Genomic DNA, 16777 nt, shown 5'->3' on the forward strand with positions numbered 1-16777 from the left:
ATTCTGCACTTATATATTTGCTTTGCTTTGTGTTGGCATCAATCACCAAAAAGGGGGAGATTGAAAGGGAAATAGGGTCAAACCTTTTTCTAAATGATTTTGGTGGTTGAATTGTCCAACACAAATAATTGGACTAACTAGTTTGCTCTAGAATATACATTCTATAGATGCTAAAGGTTCAACACAAACCAATAAAAAGATCAAGTTATGGTTCAAAAAGAAAGGAGCAAAAGAAACCGAACGATGCCCTGGTCTGGCGCATCGGACTGTCCGATGTGTCATCGGACAGTGTCCGATGTGGCAGGGACCGTACACTCCGAACTCCTCAGCTTCGGGTTTCTCAAAGGCCGCTCTGCTATAATTCACTGGACTGTCCAGTATAGCACCGGACTGTCCGGTGTGCCAAGCGGAGCAACGGCTACTGCGCCAAGGTCGTCTGCAAAAGTGAACAGTGCGCGTGAACAGTGCGCAGACAGTTCGCGCAGAGTCAGAGCAGCGCCAGAAGGTGCACCAGACAGTGAAAAGTGCATGTCTGGCGCAGCAACGGACTGTCCGGTGCACCAAGAAGTCAGAGCTCCAACGGTCGAAACTGTCAGAACCCTAACGGTTGGGTGACGTGGCTGGCGCACCAGACAGTGTCCGGTGGCGCACCGGACTGTCCGGTGCGCCCATCGACAGCAGCCCTCCCCAACGGCTGTTTTGGTGGTTGGGGCTATAAATACCCCCAACCACCACTATTCAAGGCATCCAAGTTTTTCAGACATCTCATTCAATACAAGAGCTAGTGCAATCAATACAAGACACAATTCAATAGAATCAAAGCCTCTCCAAGTCCCTAATCCACTCCAAACAAATAGTGACTAAAGAGAGTGTTTTGCTCGTGTTCTTTGAGCTCTTGTTCTTGGATCGCTTTCTTCTTCCTCTATTCTTGTTCCCAAGCTACTTGTAATCAAAGCAAGAGACACCAATTGTGTGGTGGTCCTTGTAGGGGTCTAAGTGACCCGTTTGATTAAAGAGAAAGCTCACTCGGTCTAGGTGACCGTTTGAGAGAGGGAAAGGGTTGAAAGAGACCCGGTCTTTGTGACCACCTCAACGGGGAGTAGGTTTGCAAGAATCGAACCTCGGTAAAACAAATCACCATGTCATCCGCTTCATTTGCTTTTGATTTGTTTTCACCCTCTCTCTCGGACTCGATTTTAATTCTAACGCTAACTCCGACTTGTAGTTGTGTTTAAAGTTGGAAATTTTAGATTCCGCCTATTCACCCCCTCTAGGCGACTTTCAGAGGTCACAAAGACCGGGTCTATTTCAACCATTTTCCTCTCTCAAACGGTCACTTAGACCGAGTGAGCCTTCTTCCTTAATCTCACGGAGTCACGGGTCACTAAGACCCTGCAAGGACCACCACACACTTGGTGTCTCTTGCCTCACTTACAAAGCACTAGAGAATAAGAATGGGAAAAGAAGAAAGGCGATCCAAGTGACAAGAGCGCAAATGAACACAAAAATCTTTCTCTCACAAGCCACTAAGTGTTTGAAATGGATTTGGGATTCGGAGAGGATTTGATCTTTTGTATTGTGTCTTGGAGTGAATGCTAGAGCCCTTGTATTAAATGTGATCTTCAGAAAACTTGGATGCCAATGGTTGTGGTGGTTGGGGTGTATTTATAGCCTCCAACCATCAAGTAGCCGTTGGCCAAGGATGCTGGTGATGGGCGCACCGGACAGTCAGGTGCGCCACCGGACAGGTACTGTGCGCTGTCCGGTGCGTTGCCACGTCACCCAATCGTTAGGGTTCGGAGCGAAGTCGACCGTTGGAGCTTTGTCCTCTTGCGGCACCGGACAGTTCGGTGCCCCTCTGACTTCCTGCTCTGATTTCTGCCGCGGTACTGTGCTGTACTGTTCATCCATCAGAGTCGACCGTTGCGCGCAGATAGTCGTTGCTCTGCTGGCTCACCGGACAGTCCGGTGAATTATAGCGGAGCGCGCCTTCGTTTTCCCGAGAGTGGCTGGTTGACACCTGTACGGACTTGGTGCACTGGACACTGTCCGGTGCGCCAACTTTCAACACACTCAAGTTCTTTGCTCCGTCTCAAATTGAGTCCCTAACTTGATTCTTTTATTGGTTTGTGTTGAACCTTATGCACCTGTAATACATGAGTTCTAGACAAACTAGTTAGTCCATGAGTTTATGTTGATGATCAACCACCAAAACTAATTATAGGAAATGGTTAACCCTATTTCCCTTTCAATTTCTCACCATCCACACTTAGTTTGTGTTTCTAGCAAAGGAGAAGATCCTCGGAATTTTGTTGTTAGGTGAACATTATTCCAAACATCTAACCAACCAAGAAAAGTTCTCCCATCACCCGCTTTTGGTATGGCAATCCCTCTGTAGTTCTCGGCCATTTTATTGATGTCCTTCCACGGAAAGTAACCTCTTTCACTTAAGTATGAGGTATCAGCCCCCTAGTGAGTGTTCTAGATCAAACGGGACTAGGGAGTATTCTGGCGATTTTTGCCACGTTATCTAGTCGTTGTTGATAATTTGAGATTGAGCATACAGTGTTTTGACCGGTATTGCTCCAGACACATCAAGTGACTTATAATCCTGTCCAGTCACATTACAATCCTCTCTAAGTACTTTACCCGATGGTGTATGCGGTGTTACACCAGACATGAGTAACCTTTAAATGTCCATAAGACCATGCATTTCTCTCAGTGTCGTACTAGCAAATAACATAATGTATAGTATGTCTATTAGCAAATAATGTTATTTGCTAGTGTATTTTATATAGTTTAACATCTTTAGAAAAGGAAATATTATTAATATTTCAGCTTCTGTATCGGTTGATACTTGTGGCTGTTCAAACTCACAATCATGAGGTTCTACTTTGGAACGAAAATCTCAAATTTTACAAAGGTTTCATAAATTTAAGCTCTCAATCTATAATAAAAAGACCAGCCACTATTTGAAAAGATCTCCACCATTGTTATTTCAAGCACACGACATCCCCATTTTACTTTAGGTCTGTCCTCCTCCTTCTGCAACAGTGTCTAGAACCTTGTCCAATGTGTTTCTTTGAAGGTGACCTGTATATCAAAAAAATCACATCATTACGACTTAACCATATAGCTCAACATAGGTCACATGCTCCAACCTAAATCTTTATATAGTTTAACATGATGTGAAATATACTTCAAATTAGATAAATGAATGATAAATATCCCAAACAAGCTGAATAAACAAAAGCATAAGATATAAGATAAAACCAAACCAAACAACATGTGTTAGTCAATCAATCGAGATCATCCAATCCGTCATCAATTCGAGTCGAAGACAGAGATCCTACGTCGCGGAATAGAACCTCTCTTCTTGAATCTTGACAGCCTTCTCGTGGACGACTGAGCAATCAAGAACCCCAAAAAGGCAAAATAAGGAAACCCCATGCCACAGATTATTATAAAAGATTTCAGTCCTCCATGGACGACACGACGAAGGTCGTCCGACACAAAGGTACAGCTGGAGAGCCCTGTCGCACCCGCACCCGCACCCGCACGCAGCGGCGGCAGCGCAGCTGCGCAGATCGCCATCTCAATTCTCGACCCAACCCCCACGCTGGCCGCTGCACTGAGCAGCAACCACCAGTCCTTCTGTCCGCAGCCTACCACACACGCCACGCCTCGCCTCCGGTCTACATGGCCGGCGAACTGCGCCACCGCCGCGCGCCGTCGGAGGACGAGGGCGTCGCCTCCTCTCAAAGACTCGACTCCGCCCCCGCAGGCAACGGCAAGGCTGGCACTTCGTCCGGCGGCGGCGAGGGGGCGGAGCCGCGGGGCGGGAAGAGGGACGCGCTAGGGTGGCTGGAGTGGTGCCGCGGTTGGATGGCCATCGTGGGGGAGTTCCTCTTCCAGCGCATCGCCGCCAGCCACCTGGCCAACCCGCTCGAGTTGCCCCCGCTCGATGGCGTCTCCATCGTCGTCACCGGCGCCACCAGCGGCATCGGGCTCGAGATCGCAAGGTGCCTGCTTTCTCCCCTCCCTCATCTTGTTTTCTAAAACCCCACAACACAAGATGTGATGGATGGATCTTTTAGACGGCCGTTGCGATTTGCCATAGTTAGCTGCAGCCTTTCGAATTGATTCATTGATTGATGATAGTTTACTCCAGAGTGTCTGGGCACTGTGGTTAGTGTTGCTGACTTATGTGTGTGCACTCTGAAAATAATAAACCTGGTCACTTTTTATTACTACGTTTATCTGTTATCTTGTTCATTCATGTATATGATTATCTTGTTCATTCATGTATATGGAAGTCCTACTTAACCAATTATGGTATAAGTATTTGGTATTGTTAATCTTTTATATAATAAAGCAAATACTTCACCAACTGACTGCTGATTGCTGGACACTCAAATCTAGCATGCCCTGTGCTGCTGATTTGAAAGCTTGGTTTTGTCTATCCAACGCCACGAACAACAAAACTTTTTCAGTCCCAAGCAAGTTGAGGTAGACTATTGGTTTTGTCTATCCTATCGTTATAGAAATAAAACATATCAGATTGCTCCACAAAATCTATCTATCTACTCCATTTTACATCGAAGCACCTAAGTCTTCATGTTATTACCAGTCTAAAATAAAAGGCCTTGTTGTATTGGAATTCAAGTTTGCACGAAACATTGTACAAAATTACAAACCAGAAAGCAGGCTCCAAATAAGAAGTGTGCATCTTGTTCTCAAACTGGAACTGGTGGTACTAACTGGATCCTTTTGCTTAATGTACAAAACAGGCAACTCGCTCTCGCTGGGGCACATGTTGTTATGGCTGTAAGGAGACCCAAGGTGGCACAAGAGTTGATTCAGAAGTGGCAGAATGAAAATTCAGAAACAGGAAGACCACTAAATGCCGAGGTAATTTTCAAGATACTTGCTGTGTGGCCCTTGGATGATGAATGAGTCTGTTTAAGTTGCTTAAATTTTGTACAGCGTGACCTGACTGTGCCTGCAGACATTTTTTTTTAATTTTTCCAATCTGGTGCATTTAAACATGAATCTGAGTTTCTGCTATTTGTTTAAATGACTTCCATATGAATATTTATTAAGCAATATTTATGTAGTTAACTACATATATTACCTATGTGTAAGTTCACCACACTTGCCACCTATAATCAGTCACAGAGACGCATATCATGATTGGAACAGATGACAGGCACACCTAGATAACTTGCAACTCATAAACTTCAGGATCATAAATTTGGTTTGGTTGTCTGCTTTTTTTTCATCATTTACACCTTACTCTTTAAGGTGATGGAACTTGACCTGCTCTCCCTCGACTCGGTCGTAAAATTTGCTGATGCTTGGAATGCTCGTATGGCACCGCTGCACGTGTTGATCAACAATGCTGGCATCTTCGCTATAGGAGGTCTGCAAGATTATTTATTAACACAATCGTTTGGGTCTTGACATACTAAATATCAGGTTTCAATTAAGCATGCATTTTAAATTGTAGCATATATATCTACCTTTTCCATTCTATGTAGAACCCCAACATTTTTCGAAGGATGGACATGAAGAACACATGCAAGTGAACCATCTTGCACCTGCATTACTGGCGATGCTGCTTATACCTTCCCTTCTCCGAGGTTCTCCCAGCAGAATCGTTAACGTTAATTCAATCGTGAGTTTCCTTGTCTCACCACCATTAGTTGTATTGCAGGCACAGTTTTCTACCATGGATGCAAATGCTTGAATTCTAGTGTTAATTTAGTATCAATGAAGATGACACTCTACAATTCTTTTATGGCTACATTACCAGCATCTGACCTGTTTGTATCCAATTGCAGATGCACAGTGTAGGTTTTGTTGATGCTGAAGATTTCAACTTGAGAAAACATAAATATAGAAGTTGGTTGGCGTATTCAAATAGCAAGTTGGCACAGGTAACCTATCTGTTAAAGGCTGCTGACAAAAAAGTTGCTCCATTTGAAATGCTAGTTCCTATTCTATACCTTTGAACTGTTTTTTCTCCCTGTTATATCAAAATAAAAGTACATGCCTTTGATCTATAATAGGAATAGGTCTGAATTATTCTTGTTGCACTCTCAGGTAAAATTTAGTAGCATGCTTCATAAGAGAATTCCTGCAGAAGCTGGCATCAGCATAATTTGTGCTTCTCCTGGAATTGTCGACACGAATGTTGTGAGTTCCATTTCCATTTCATTTGTGGTCTGGTCATTTGTGCTGTTTCAGGAGGTGGATTATTATTATTATTATTATTATTATTATTATTATATATATATATATATATATATATATATATATATATATATATATATATATATATATATATATATATATATATATATATATATATATATATATATATATATATATATATATATATATATATATACTTCTCCTGGAATTGTCGACACGAATGTTGTGAGTTCCATTTCCATTTCATTTGTGGTCTGGTCATTTGTGCTGTTTCAGGAGGTGGATTATTATTATTATTATATATATATATATATATATAACATGCATGCCTATCCAACGTTCACATTTCGGGAAATATAGAGGTGTGGATAGTTATCACTCATGATTAATTGAACACAGTGATAGAAAAGAAAACGCAAATGAAAAGGTGCATATATTGTCCATGATTGATTCACATGTATCATAAGTCCTACCACTCCCCAGTAAAGTATATTTATCACTTATCCTGAAGACCATAATTTAGCAACCTATTCTGCTTACTATCTGTAAAGGACAAGCCCGGTGCAGTGTCTCACTGAGTCACTAGGATACGGGTTCGAAGCAAAGACTTGCCATGGTTTTGTCCCTTCCCTAGACTACACTCGTGTGGGAGCCTCCGGCACGGGGTCTATCCCTTCTATTCTTCTTACTGTATGTCTTTCGTTCACTATGTATATAAATGTTAAACTCAGCACTTGTTACATGACGCAGACAAGAGACCTTCCTAAGATTGTTGTAGCTGCATACCGTTTTCTTCCCTACTTCATATTCGATGGTCAAGAAGGTGAAGCTACCGAACTTCCGCCACTCTACAGCTTGTGCATCTTCTGGTACACAACTGATATTCTGTTCTGGATCCCGTCCAGGTTCTAGGAGTGCACTGTTTGCGGCATGTGACCCCCAAGTTCCAGAGTACTGTGAGATGCTCAAGTCGGAAGACTGGCCAGTCTGTGCTTGCATTAACTACGACTGTAATCCGATGAACGCGTCTGAAGAAGCGCACAGCCTTGAAACCTCGCAGCTGGTCTGGGAGAAGACGCTCGAGATGATCGGCCTTCCGCCGGATGCCCTGGACAAGCTCATCGCCGGAGAAACAGTGCCGTGCCGTTATGGACAATAGGATGTCGTCGCACAGATCCAAACAACACCACTTTTCAGTTAACAGTTTCGAGGTGGTTTGTTCCAGCCTTTGATTAGAGCACCTCTGTTGTATCCTTTTTTTATCCTAAATTTGCAGGGGGGAAACACCGTGTAAGGAAGAAAAAGAAACTGTTAACATCTACAACCTTTGCTCTTTCTTGTACTGTGTTGGAACTTGCTCTCTGCTGCAAGTGGGCCAACGGGGGTGAACAATGGCGACAACAGGGTTACGTGCACGGGGGCAATAGCTCTGTTTTTCTAGCCCCTCACGGGCACTGTGCGGGGGTATTTATAGGTGTCTGAGCGCCCAGCGTCTTGTCTCAAGGACGCATGTGCCCTCAGACGCCTAGTTTATCCCCGGAATATTCCCATAAAGCAGGGTTACAAGCTGTAATTACAAGTATGCCTTTACAAGTCAGGCCCGTAATACAGAGGCGGCCACGCGGGGCCCGTTACAATGGGCCAGATCACACGCGGGCCTTGGGGCTGAATGAGGCCGCGCCGTGTGAGGACGTCGCCGCAGGTCTTCGTCAAGGTGTCGAGACCTGCGAAGGGTGTCCCTGCCCGCTTTGCCTCCGTCGGACCAGCGGCTGCAGCGAAGGCCTGGAGCGAAGGGTGGCGTCTTTGCCTTCGCCCCAACATTTGCCCTCCGAGGGACCAGTTCGACAGTCACCTGGTGCCGAAGACGTCGCTAGATGGCGGAGACGCTGAAGGCCTGGAGCGAAGGGTGGCGTCTTTGCCGTCGCCCCAACATTTGCCCTCCGAGGGACCAGTTCGACAAAGTCACCTGGTGCCGAAGACGTCGCTAGATGGCGGAGACGCTGCCCTCGCTCGAAGTGGTTCCGCGGGGGTTTTTGATGTGACCGTTGATGGACGGCGTACTGTTGGATTGCGGGTTTCCCGAAGCGTCGCGGCCTGTCGGGTTGTGGGTTTCCCGAGGAGCCGTGCCCTGCCTATAAAAGGGGGGCGGGGGCGGCGCTGTTTGAATTCTGCTTTCCGCGCTCCGTAAAACCCTAGCCGCCCGCCGCCTTGCTGCTCCTTTTCCTCCGCTGCTCCCTTTGCTCGCCGTCGTTCTGGCTCGAGTGAAGCAAACCGCCCGCCGCCGCCGACGGTACGTAGCCATGCCATCCTCTTCTTCTTCCGCCACCGCCACGCCGCCGGCCGCCGCCTCGTCTGAGGAGACGTTGAGTGACGCGATGGTGGAGGAGTTGCGCGCCGGCGACTCTGTTGAATTCGGTGTGTCACGGATGACGTCAGGCCGTATTGAAGATATGCAGCGGTTGGGCTACTTTGGCGACGGAGTCGCTCGGGCCCCGGGGACGGAGGAAGTCCCCGAGCCGGAGGGCGAGTTGGTTGTTTTCGAGGCGTTCTTCGCCGCCGGACTCCGCCTGCCTGCGCACCGGTTTGTCAGCGAAGTCCTGCGCAGATTCAGTGTTCAAATACATCAGCTTACGCCGAACGCCATAGTGGCGCTGGCGAAGTATGTCTGGGCGACGACTTCGTACGGCGGGCAGCCGTCGGTGGAAGTTTTCGCGAAGAATTATTGCTTGCATTGGCAGAAAAGGGTGGTTGAGGGCGGAGTTGCGCAGTTCGGGTCGTGCACTTTCACGCCGAAGACCGGCAAGACCACGATGCCAGTAGTGGAGTTGGTCCCGTGCGCCCGCAACAAGTGGGGCAGTTGGAATGAGTTTTGGTTTTATGTTTCTGAGGCGACTGTCGAAGGCCATCAAGGGCTCCCCGTGTCCTTAATGTGCTCTCACTATTACTCTGCGTATCCGCCTTTCGAAGTGGCAGAAGAGGATACAGACGAAGAGGCCCTACGGTACGCCGCCGGACAGAGCAGCGGGCGTGATTTGGTTGAAGAGTTTGCGGCGTACGGGGTCTGGCCCTTGGCGCACGGCTGGGCGCTGGGCGAAGTATGCCCTCGCCGGATGCCCTTTCACGGAGGAAGGGAGGTGCGAAGTCCTGCCTTCGCACTGAGTTTGCGGAACCGTGACCCGGCCGCCTTCGTGCGCGATGCAGAAGACTTGGCGGTGCGACTCGTGGGGCGCTACGTGCCGAAGACGGAAGGCCAGCGCAGTTTCGATATCCGTGGGTCAAACGATCGCTTGAACAGGGTCTTTGAATTAAATCAACTGCCGTACGACGGCTACCCTGGTCAGGACGAAGCAGACCGCCGCGGGAAGAAACCGGCGGTGGAGGCCGGAGGCGACCCTGCGCTGGCGGCCGCCACCTCTTCGAAAAAGAGAAAATTAGGTACTGCGATGGGAGGGCTTGGGGTGTCTGATAGTTTCGCTAGAGAGTTAATGAGGACGTGTGCGGCCCCGGGGGAGAGGATGTCTTCGCCCGAGCTCCGGGAGTCTTCGGCTCGGATGCTGAGGGTTACCGGGGGTTGCTGGCCTAAAAACATTCCTATCCCCTGGGATGAAGAGGACTGTTTTACATCTCGTATGGCTCGTCGGTGGAAAGTTTTTCCTTATGGGCGAAATATCGGTCATGTTGTGTGGGCAGTGATGGACAAGGATCGCCAAGCGGCGGCGCGGAAACGTCAGGCGACTGTGAGGGTTCATGAAGCCCGGCCGAAAAGGCAGCGGGGAGCATCGAAGGCTGAGGCCTCCGGCGGAGGCAAGCCGCCATTGCCGGCGAAGGCGGGTGCCTCCGCGCCTGGCAAGGCGCCGGAGGCGACGGTGGGCGCCGGAGGCCCCAAGCTGTCGAAGGTGGTGCCGTCCGCCAGCGGAGTGGCGGAGGCTGCGAAGGCGGCCCGATCGCTACCGCCGCCCGGCAAACGCGTTGCCGACTTCGGCACTGAGATTGATGTGGAGGATTATCTTGGGGGTGAGTCTGTATGTATACACTTTTTTTTTTTTTTTTTTTTTTTTTTAAATCTGTTGATGCGTTGCAGGGTTGGACGAGGGCCCGCTCGCTCTAGTTGTGCCTGGCGCGGCGGTCGCGACGGCTGTGCCAGCGCCGAAGGCGGGGGTAGAGATCCTTGGCGCTGGAGGCGAGGTGACTGCCCTCGCGTTGGTCAGAGACGAGGCGGACGCGGCGACCCGCCGGCTGAAAGAAGCAATGGAGGCGCTGAGTCAGGTCTGCCGAGCTTCTCTTTTTTTTTTTTTTTTTTTTCTTTTTTTTTTTTTTTTTTTTTTTTAACACGGGCCTTATGTGTGTTCTGCAGGTGGCTGACTTCACCAGCCGTACTGCGTCGGGGGCCCTTACGGCGACGTTGTCTGCCGAGGTCGAGAGACTTCGGACGCAACACGCGGACGCTGTCCGTGAGAAGTCGGCCTCCGACAGCAAGTGCCGCAAGCTGGCGGAGAAGGTGGCCGCCCTTGAGAAGGAGAAGGCAGACCTCCGGCGCCAGCTGATGGAGGAGAGAAGGGAGGCCAACGAAGCCATCGCCAAGGAGCAGTCTGCGCAGGCGGAGGCCAGGCTGGCGCGGGCGGAGGGCAATGTCGCCAAGGAGCTCGCCGGGGAGCTGCAGCGGCGGCTTGCTGCCTTCGAGAGCCGCGCGGAGGGGGCCGAGGCCGCGGCGCGAGCGGAGGCCGAACGGACGCGCACGCAGCTCATGACTTCATATCGCGAGCTGGGTGTGCGGACGAGCGACTTCGAGGTGCCGGAGCGAGAGGCCGGACTTCGCTGTCTGGAGTGGGTGCAGGAGGAACTGCAGGAGCTCCCCACTGTCTTGGCGGGGTTGATGTCGTTCACCTCCCTGGTCACCTGCGAGGCAGCGATGAACGCGCTCTCTCGCGAAGGCTGCCGGCACTTTGAGGCCCTCGACCAGGTGGATGAAGATTTTGGGCGAGATATCTTTGAGGTCGAAGACCCCGTGGTGAAGGAGTCCGGCGGGGCCCTCTTTGACCGGATGTGGGGTTCATACGGTCGAGAGGTGGTCCGGGCGCGGGCCGAGGCTGCAAGGGCTCAGGTAACGTTGTCGTTTGCTCGGTGCTTGCTGGGTGCGGTTTGTGCGTGTGTTTGCTGAATTTTTTTTGTACGTTTTGCCTTAGGCGGAGCGCGGCGAGCGGGTGGACGATTTTGGGGCGCTGAACAGCGCGCCGCCTGAGCCGGAGACCACCCCTGCGGAGGCCGCCACTGGAGTCGCCCCGGTGACCGCGGAAGATGCACCAGGCGTCCTTGTACCTGCTGCGGCCGGCGAAGGCCTACTCCCAAGGGTGGCCGAAGGCGCGTCTGATGCCCCCGCAGCCGCTGTGCCGGGCGTTGAAGATCCAGCGGAGACAACGGCGGAGGCGGCGGCGGAGGCTCCCGCAGCGGCAGGGCCTTCGCAGGTGGCGTAGGTGGTGTTTAGGGTTGAGGGATTTTTGGATGATGTACTGAATTTTGGTTGCTGCGCAGGTTCAAGATTTTGGGCCTGCGCACGCAACCGCTACTACTGGTTTTTTGGCGGCTTCGACCGCGGAAGGTGGAAATGAATGTGGTGGGTCTGTTTCTGAGTTTTTTGATTTTACTGACTCTGGGAGCTCGGCTGAATGGACCGAGGAGTCGTCCGAGGAGGACTTGGACTATTTTGCGGCCCTGGACGAGGCTGCGGCGGAGGCTGCGCTACATGCTGTGGACGCGCCAGGCGTGCCCGGTCCTAGCACCGGGCACCGACGACGAAGGGCGGTTGCGAAGCGTAGGATTAGTGCGGAGGAAGGGGCTCGTCTTCGCGTTAGTAGGGTTGGTCGGCAGGGGCTGCTGTCTTTGCCGGCCGTCTCGGGTGTGGGGGAAGGGGAGCTGCGAAGCCTTTTTGCTGGTGAGGAGCTTAGGATAATGTTATTTAATTATAGAGAGATGGGGATTATTCCTAAAGTTGAGCCGATGTAGGGCATAGTGCCCTCGCTTGTGTATGTGCAAGGGTTTGTAAAATGGAGTGGTGTGCCCTCGCGTGCTTGTGCCTGCGAGGGCGCTGTGTGCTTTGACTGGTGTGATTGATTGTGCTGTGCCAGTGTGATTATAATTGGTCTTGCTGTCGCTTCTGCTTTTGCCATACTGGGTCGGCTGCGCCCTTGGGCGGTTTTTGCGGTAGGCTCCGGCTGCGCCTTTTAGGCGACTTCTGCGTGAAAAACCTTCGCGATAGACTTTGATTTTTGCGCACTTGTGGAGCTAAGTCCGGCTGCACCCTTGGGCGACTTCTGCGCGGTTAGTCTTCGCGATAGACTTCGATTCTTGCGCACTTGTTGTGCTAAGTCCGGCTGCACCCTTAGGCGACTTCTGCGCGGATAGTCTTCGCGATAGACTTTGATTTTTGCGCACTTGTTGTGCTAAGTCCGGCTGCACCCTTAAGCGACTTCTGCGCGGATAGCCTTCGCGATAGACTTTGATTTTTGCGCACTTGTTGTGCTAAATCCGGCTGCACCCTTAGGCGACTTCTGCGCGGATAGTCTTCGCGATAGACTTTGATTTTTGCGCACTTGTTGTGCTAAATCCGGCTGCACCCTTAGGCGACTTCTGCGCGGATAGCCTTCGCGATAGACTTTGATTTTTGCGCACTTGTTGTGCTAAATCCGGCTGCACCCTTAGGCGACTTCTGCGCGGATAGTCTTCGCGATAGACTTTGATTTTTGCGCACTTGTTGTGCTAAATCCGGCTGCACCCTTAGGCGACTTCTGCGCGGATAGCCTTCGCGATAGACTTTGATTTTTGCGCACTTGTTGTGCTAAATCCGGCTGCACCCTTAGGCGACTTCTGCGCGGATAGTCTTCGCGATAGACTTTGATTTTTGCGCACTTGTTGTGCTAAATCCGGCTGCACCCTTAGGCGACTTCTGCGCGGATTGGTCGCACGCGAGGGTGGCTAGCGCTTAGCCTCGCGGTGACTTCGAGTTGGTCGAATGCCGAAGACCGTTGTCGCGGTCTTTTTTCGACACATGCTTTTGCGGGGGATTTTTCTCACATATATTACATGGCTCCGCCTCGTTAAAAACCTCACCCCCCGGGAGGAAAAGAGTGCGGGCCGGTACAAGATTGTTTGCGGTGAATTACAAGGGCGAACTCAGCCCTAGGAATTAAACAAGAAATTTACGAAGGTTGTCAATGTTCCAGGAGTGCTCCAGGTCCTCGCCATCTGGCGTTGCGAGTCTGTAAGCGCTGGGGGAAGCTCTTGTCTTGACTATGAAGGGGCCCTCCCACTTGGGCTCCAGCTTGCCCTTGGACTCCGTCCGAGCTGTTCGGATGAGTACGAGGTCCCCCGCGCTGAACTCCTTTGGGATGACTGCGCGGTCGCGCCATGCTTTGGTCTGGGCTTGGTATTTGTTCAAGGCCTGCAGGGCGAAGACCCGGTCTCCGTCAATGAGATCTTTGGAGGTTGGCTCATCGACGTCAGGGGTGGCTGACGGAGCTGTGCGCGGAGACCCATGTTTTATTTCTTGCGGAGTCATTGCCTCTGATCCGTATAGAAGGCGGAAAGGAGTGAACCCGGTCGCCCTGCATTCGGTTGTGTTTAGCGCCCAGACTGCCTCCGGTAACAAGTCGGTCCATCTGCCTTTTTTCTCGTCGAGGAGCATCTTCTTGATGGCTGTGAAGATTTTCCCATTGGCACGCTCCACAACTCCGTTGGACTGCGGATGATAGACTGAAGCGAAGGCAAGCTTGGTGCCGATGGAAAAACAGAAATCCTTGAAATCTTGATTGTCAAACTGCTTGCCGTTGTCAACTGTTAGCTCGGACGGTACTCCGAAGCGGCAAACAATGTTCTGCCAAAAGAATTTTTGGGCAGTCTTTGATGTGATTGTGGACACAGCCCTCGCTTCGATCCACTTGGTGAAGTATTCGACGGCTACGAAGGCGAACTTGAGGTTCCCCTGAGCGGTGGGCAAGGGCCCGACAATGTCCAGGCCCCAGCGCTGAAGAGGCCATGTATGGGCGATCAGCTTTGTGTATTGCGAGGGGTTGCCTGACCGAGGAGAGAACTTCTGGCAAGCTTCGCAGGACCTTGTGACTCGATTTGCGGCGCAGATCATTGCAGGCCAGTAAAACCCTTGTCGGATCACCTTAGCAGCCAGGGCCCTTGGCCCCGCGTGCGAGCCGCAAGTTCCACTGTGGACCTCGCGCAAGATTTGGATGCCTTCGGTCTCGGTGACGCATTTAAGCATTGGCTGACTGACCCCCTTCTTGTATAATTGGCCCTCGATTGGTGCGAAGTCCCGGCTCCGATGTTCGAGGCGCTTCGCCTCACTGACGTCGGTTGGGTGATAGTATCCCTGTAAAAACAGGGTTATTGGGGCCCGCCAGTCTTCGGTCATGATTAGGTGGACTATACGGTGGCCCTCGCTATCATTTGTTATTTGGAGCCCTTCGGGGCTCCGGACGGCTGGCGTGCCGATGGTGTGAAAGAATACGTCGGAGGGCAGGGGCTCGCCCCTGGCGGCGGCCTTGGCTAATGCATCAGCCTCCTCATTCTTGGCCCTGTCCACATGCTGTAGGGTGAATCCCTTGAACTGCCTCTCGAGACTTCGGATAGCCGCGAGGTATTGCATGAGCGCGGGGTCTTTTGCTGCATAGTCTTTTTCGACCTGACCGGCGACTATCTTGGAGTCTGTTTTGATGATACATGTGGTGACTCCGAGGGCCCTTAGCTTGCGGAGGCCGAGGATGACTGCTTCATACTCTGCTATGTTGTTTGTACATTTGTCGGATTCCAGAGCGAAGCTGAGGCGTGCTGCGTATCTGTGTTTGACTCCGGCTGGTGAGGTGATGACTGCCGCGACGCCTGCCCCCGCATGACACCATGCACCGTCGCAATGGATAGTCCAGACCTTTTCTGTGGATGGGTCCGGCTGTGTTACTGGCCCAGTCCAGTCGACGACGAAGTCTGCCAGGACTTGCGATTTGATGGCTGTCCTGGGCTCGAAGCTGATATGGTAGCCGGAGAGCTCGGCTGCCCACTTGGCGATTCTCACTGATGCCTCCGGGTTCCTGAATAGTTCGCCGAGTCCCCTGTCCGAGGTGACTCGGACCTTGAATGCTTCAAAATAATGGCGCAGCTTGCGCGAGGACATAACAACTGCGTAAGCAATCTTCTCCAGCTCTGTCATGTTGCATTTGGATGGTGTCAGGACTTCGGAGACATAATAAACAGGGCACTGTCTGACTGTGCCTTCGACTGTCTGCTCCTGCACTAGTGCCGCGCTGACCGCGTGCGGCGAAGCCGCGACATAGAGCAATAAGGGGAGCGAGGAGTCTGGGCTTGTGAGGATGGCCAGCTCCGCCAGGTACTGTTTTAATGAGGCGAAGGCCGCTGCTTGCTCCGGTCCCCAAGCGAAGTCCTTCGCGCCGCGGAGGGTTTTGAGGAAGGGTAGACTTCGCTCGGCGGACCTGGAGATGAATCTATTGAGGGCGGCCATCCTGCCTGTCAGGCGCTGGACGTCCCTGGCGGACTGCGGAGGCGACATGTCGACGATGGCCTGGATCTTGGTTGGGTTGGCCTCGATGCCTCGGCGGGACACCAGGTAGCCCAATATCTTGCCCTGGCGGACACCGAAAACGCACTTTTCCGGGTTTAGGCGGAGTCGTGCATCTCGCATGCTCGCGAATGTTTCCGCCAGGTCGGCGAGGTGGTCCTCCTTATTTTTGCTGGCGACGACGATGTCGTCCACATATGTGAATACGTTTCTGCCGACCTGCCCTTCGAGCACCGTTTTGGTGAGTCTGGAGAAGGTGGACCCGGCATTCTTGAGACCCTCCGGCATTCTGACAAAGCAATAAGTGCCGAAGGGTGTTATAAAGCTGGTGCTGGCCTTGTCTTCCTCCTTCATGTATATCTGGTGATAGCCGGAGAAGCAGTCGAGGAGGGACATGACCTCGCATGCGGCCGCGCTATCGACTATTTTGTCGATCCGTGGCAACGGGAAATTGTCCTTTGGGCAGGACTTGTTGAGACTGGTGAAGTCTATGCACATGCGCCATTTTCCGCTTTTCTTCTGCACCATCACAACATTGGAGAGCCACGTGGGGTAAGCCACCGGCTCGATGAATTTAGCCTCCAGGAGGCGATGCACCTCCGCCTTGGCGGCTTCTGTCTTTTCATCTGACATCTTGCGAAGTTTCTGCTTTTTGGGTCGCACCGAAGGGTCGATCCCCAGGCTGTGTTCGATTATGGCTCGGCTGACTCCGACCAGATCGAGGGCAGACCAGGCGAAGACATCTTTATTCTTGGCCAGGCAGCAGAGAAGTTTCTCTTCTTCAAGTGACGTGAGGTCTTCGCTGATAGTTACAGTCTGTTTGGGCGTGGCCTGATCGAGGGGGACAGTCTTGGTCCCGTCTTGGCACTGCAACTGTGCCTTGTCGTGCTGCTTGTTGGTTGGGCTAGCCGGCGCAGGGACTTCGCTCTGGGTCGTGAGACAGTGTACATTTCTCTGACCGGGCACGAAGTCCCGCTCTATGTTGCG

At 51.5% G+C, this 16777-nt stretch overlaps 1 protein-coding gene across 1 annotated transcript; it reads left to right on the top strand.

The window, feature by feature from the left end:
- Positions 1-3510: 3510 nt before the first annotated feature.
- Positions 3511-7552, top strand: LOC100274558 (uncharacterized). The gene is made up of 8 exons (NM_001148913.1): positions 3511-4022; positions 4791-4911; positions 5305-5422; positions 5541-5677; positions 5844-5939; positions 6106-6198; positions 6967-7039; positions 7122-7552. Exons 1-8 carry the CDS (start codon positions 3700-3702, stop codon positions 7373-7375), a joined length of 1215 nt encoding a protein of 404 aa, NP_001142385.1. The 5' UTR covers positions 3511-3699; the 3' UTR covers positions 7376-7552.
- Positions 7553-16777: the final 9225 nt, after the last annotated feature.

The sequence above is a fragment of the Zea mays genome, chromosome 5 (genome assembly GCF_902167145.1).
Source record: "Zea mays cultivar B73 chromosome 5, Zm-B73-REFERENCE-NAM-5.0, whole genome shotgun sequence".
NCBI lineage: Eukaryota > Viridiplantae > Streptophyta > Magnoliopsida > Poales > Poaceae > Zea > Zea mays.

What these genes read in the sequence shown, in the direction of transcription:
- LOC100274558 (NM_001148913.1), top strand. Translation starts at nt 3,700, where the DNA reads ATGGCCGGCGAACTGCGCCACCGCCGCGCGCCGTCGGAGGACGAGGGC. An exon ending in TGGCATCTTCGCTATAGGAG is followed by an intron (nt 5,423 to 5,540) that starts GTCTGCAAGATT and finishes CATTCTATGTAG; the next exon opens with AACCCCAACATTTTTCGAAG. An exon ending in CAAATAGCAAGTTGGCACAG is followed by an intron (nt 5,940 to 6,105) that starts GTAACCTATCTG and finishes TTGCACTCTCAG; the next exon opens with GTAAAATTTAGTAGCATGCT.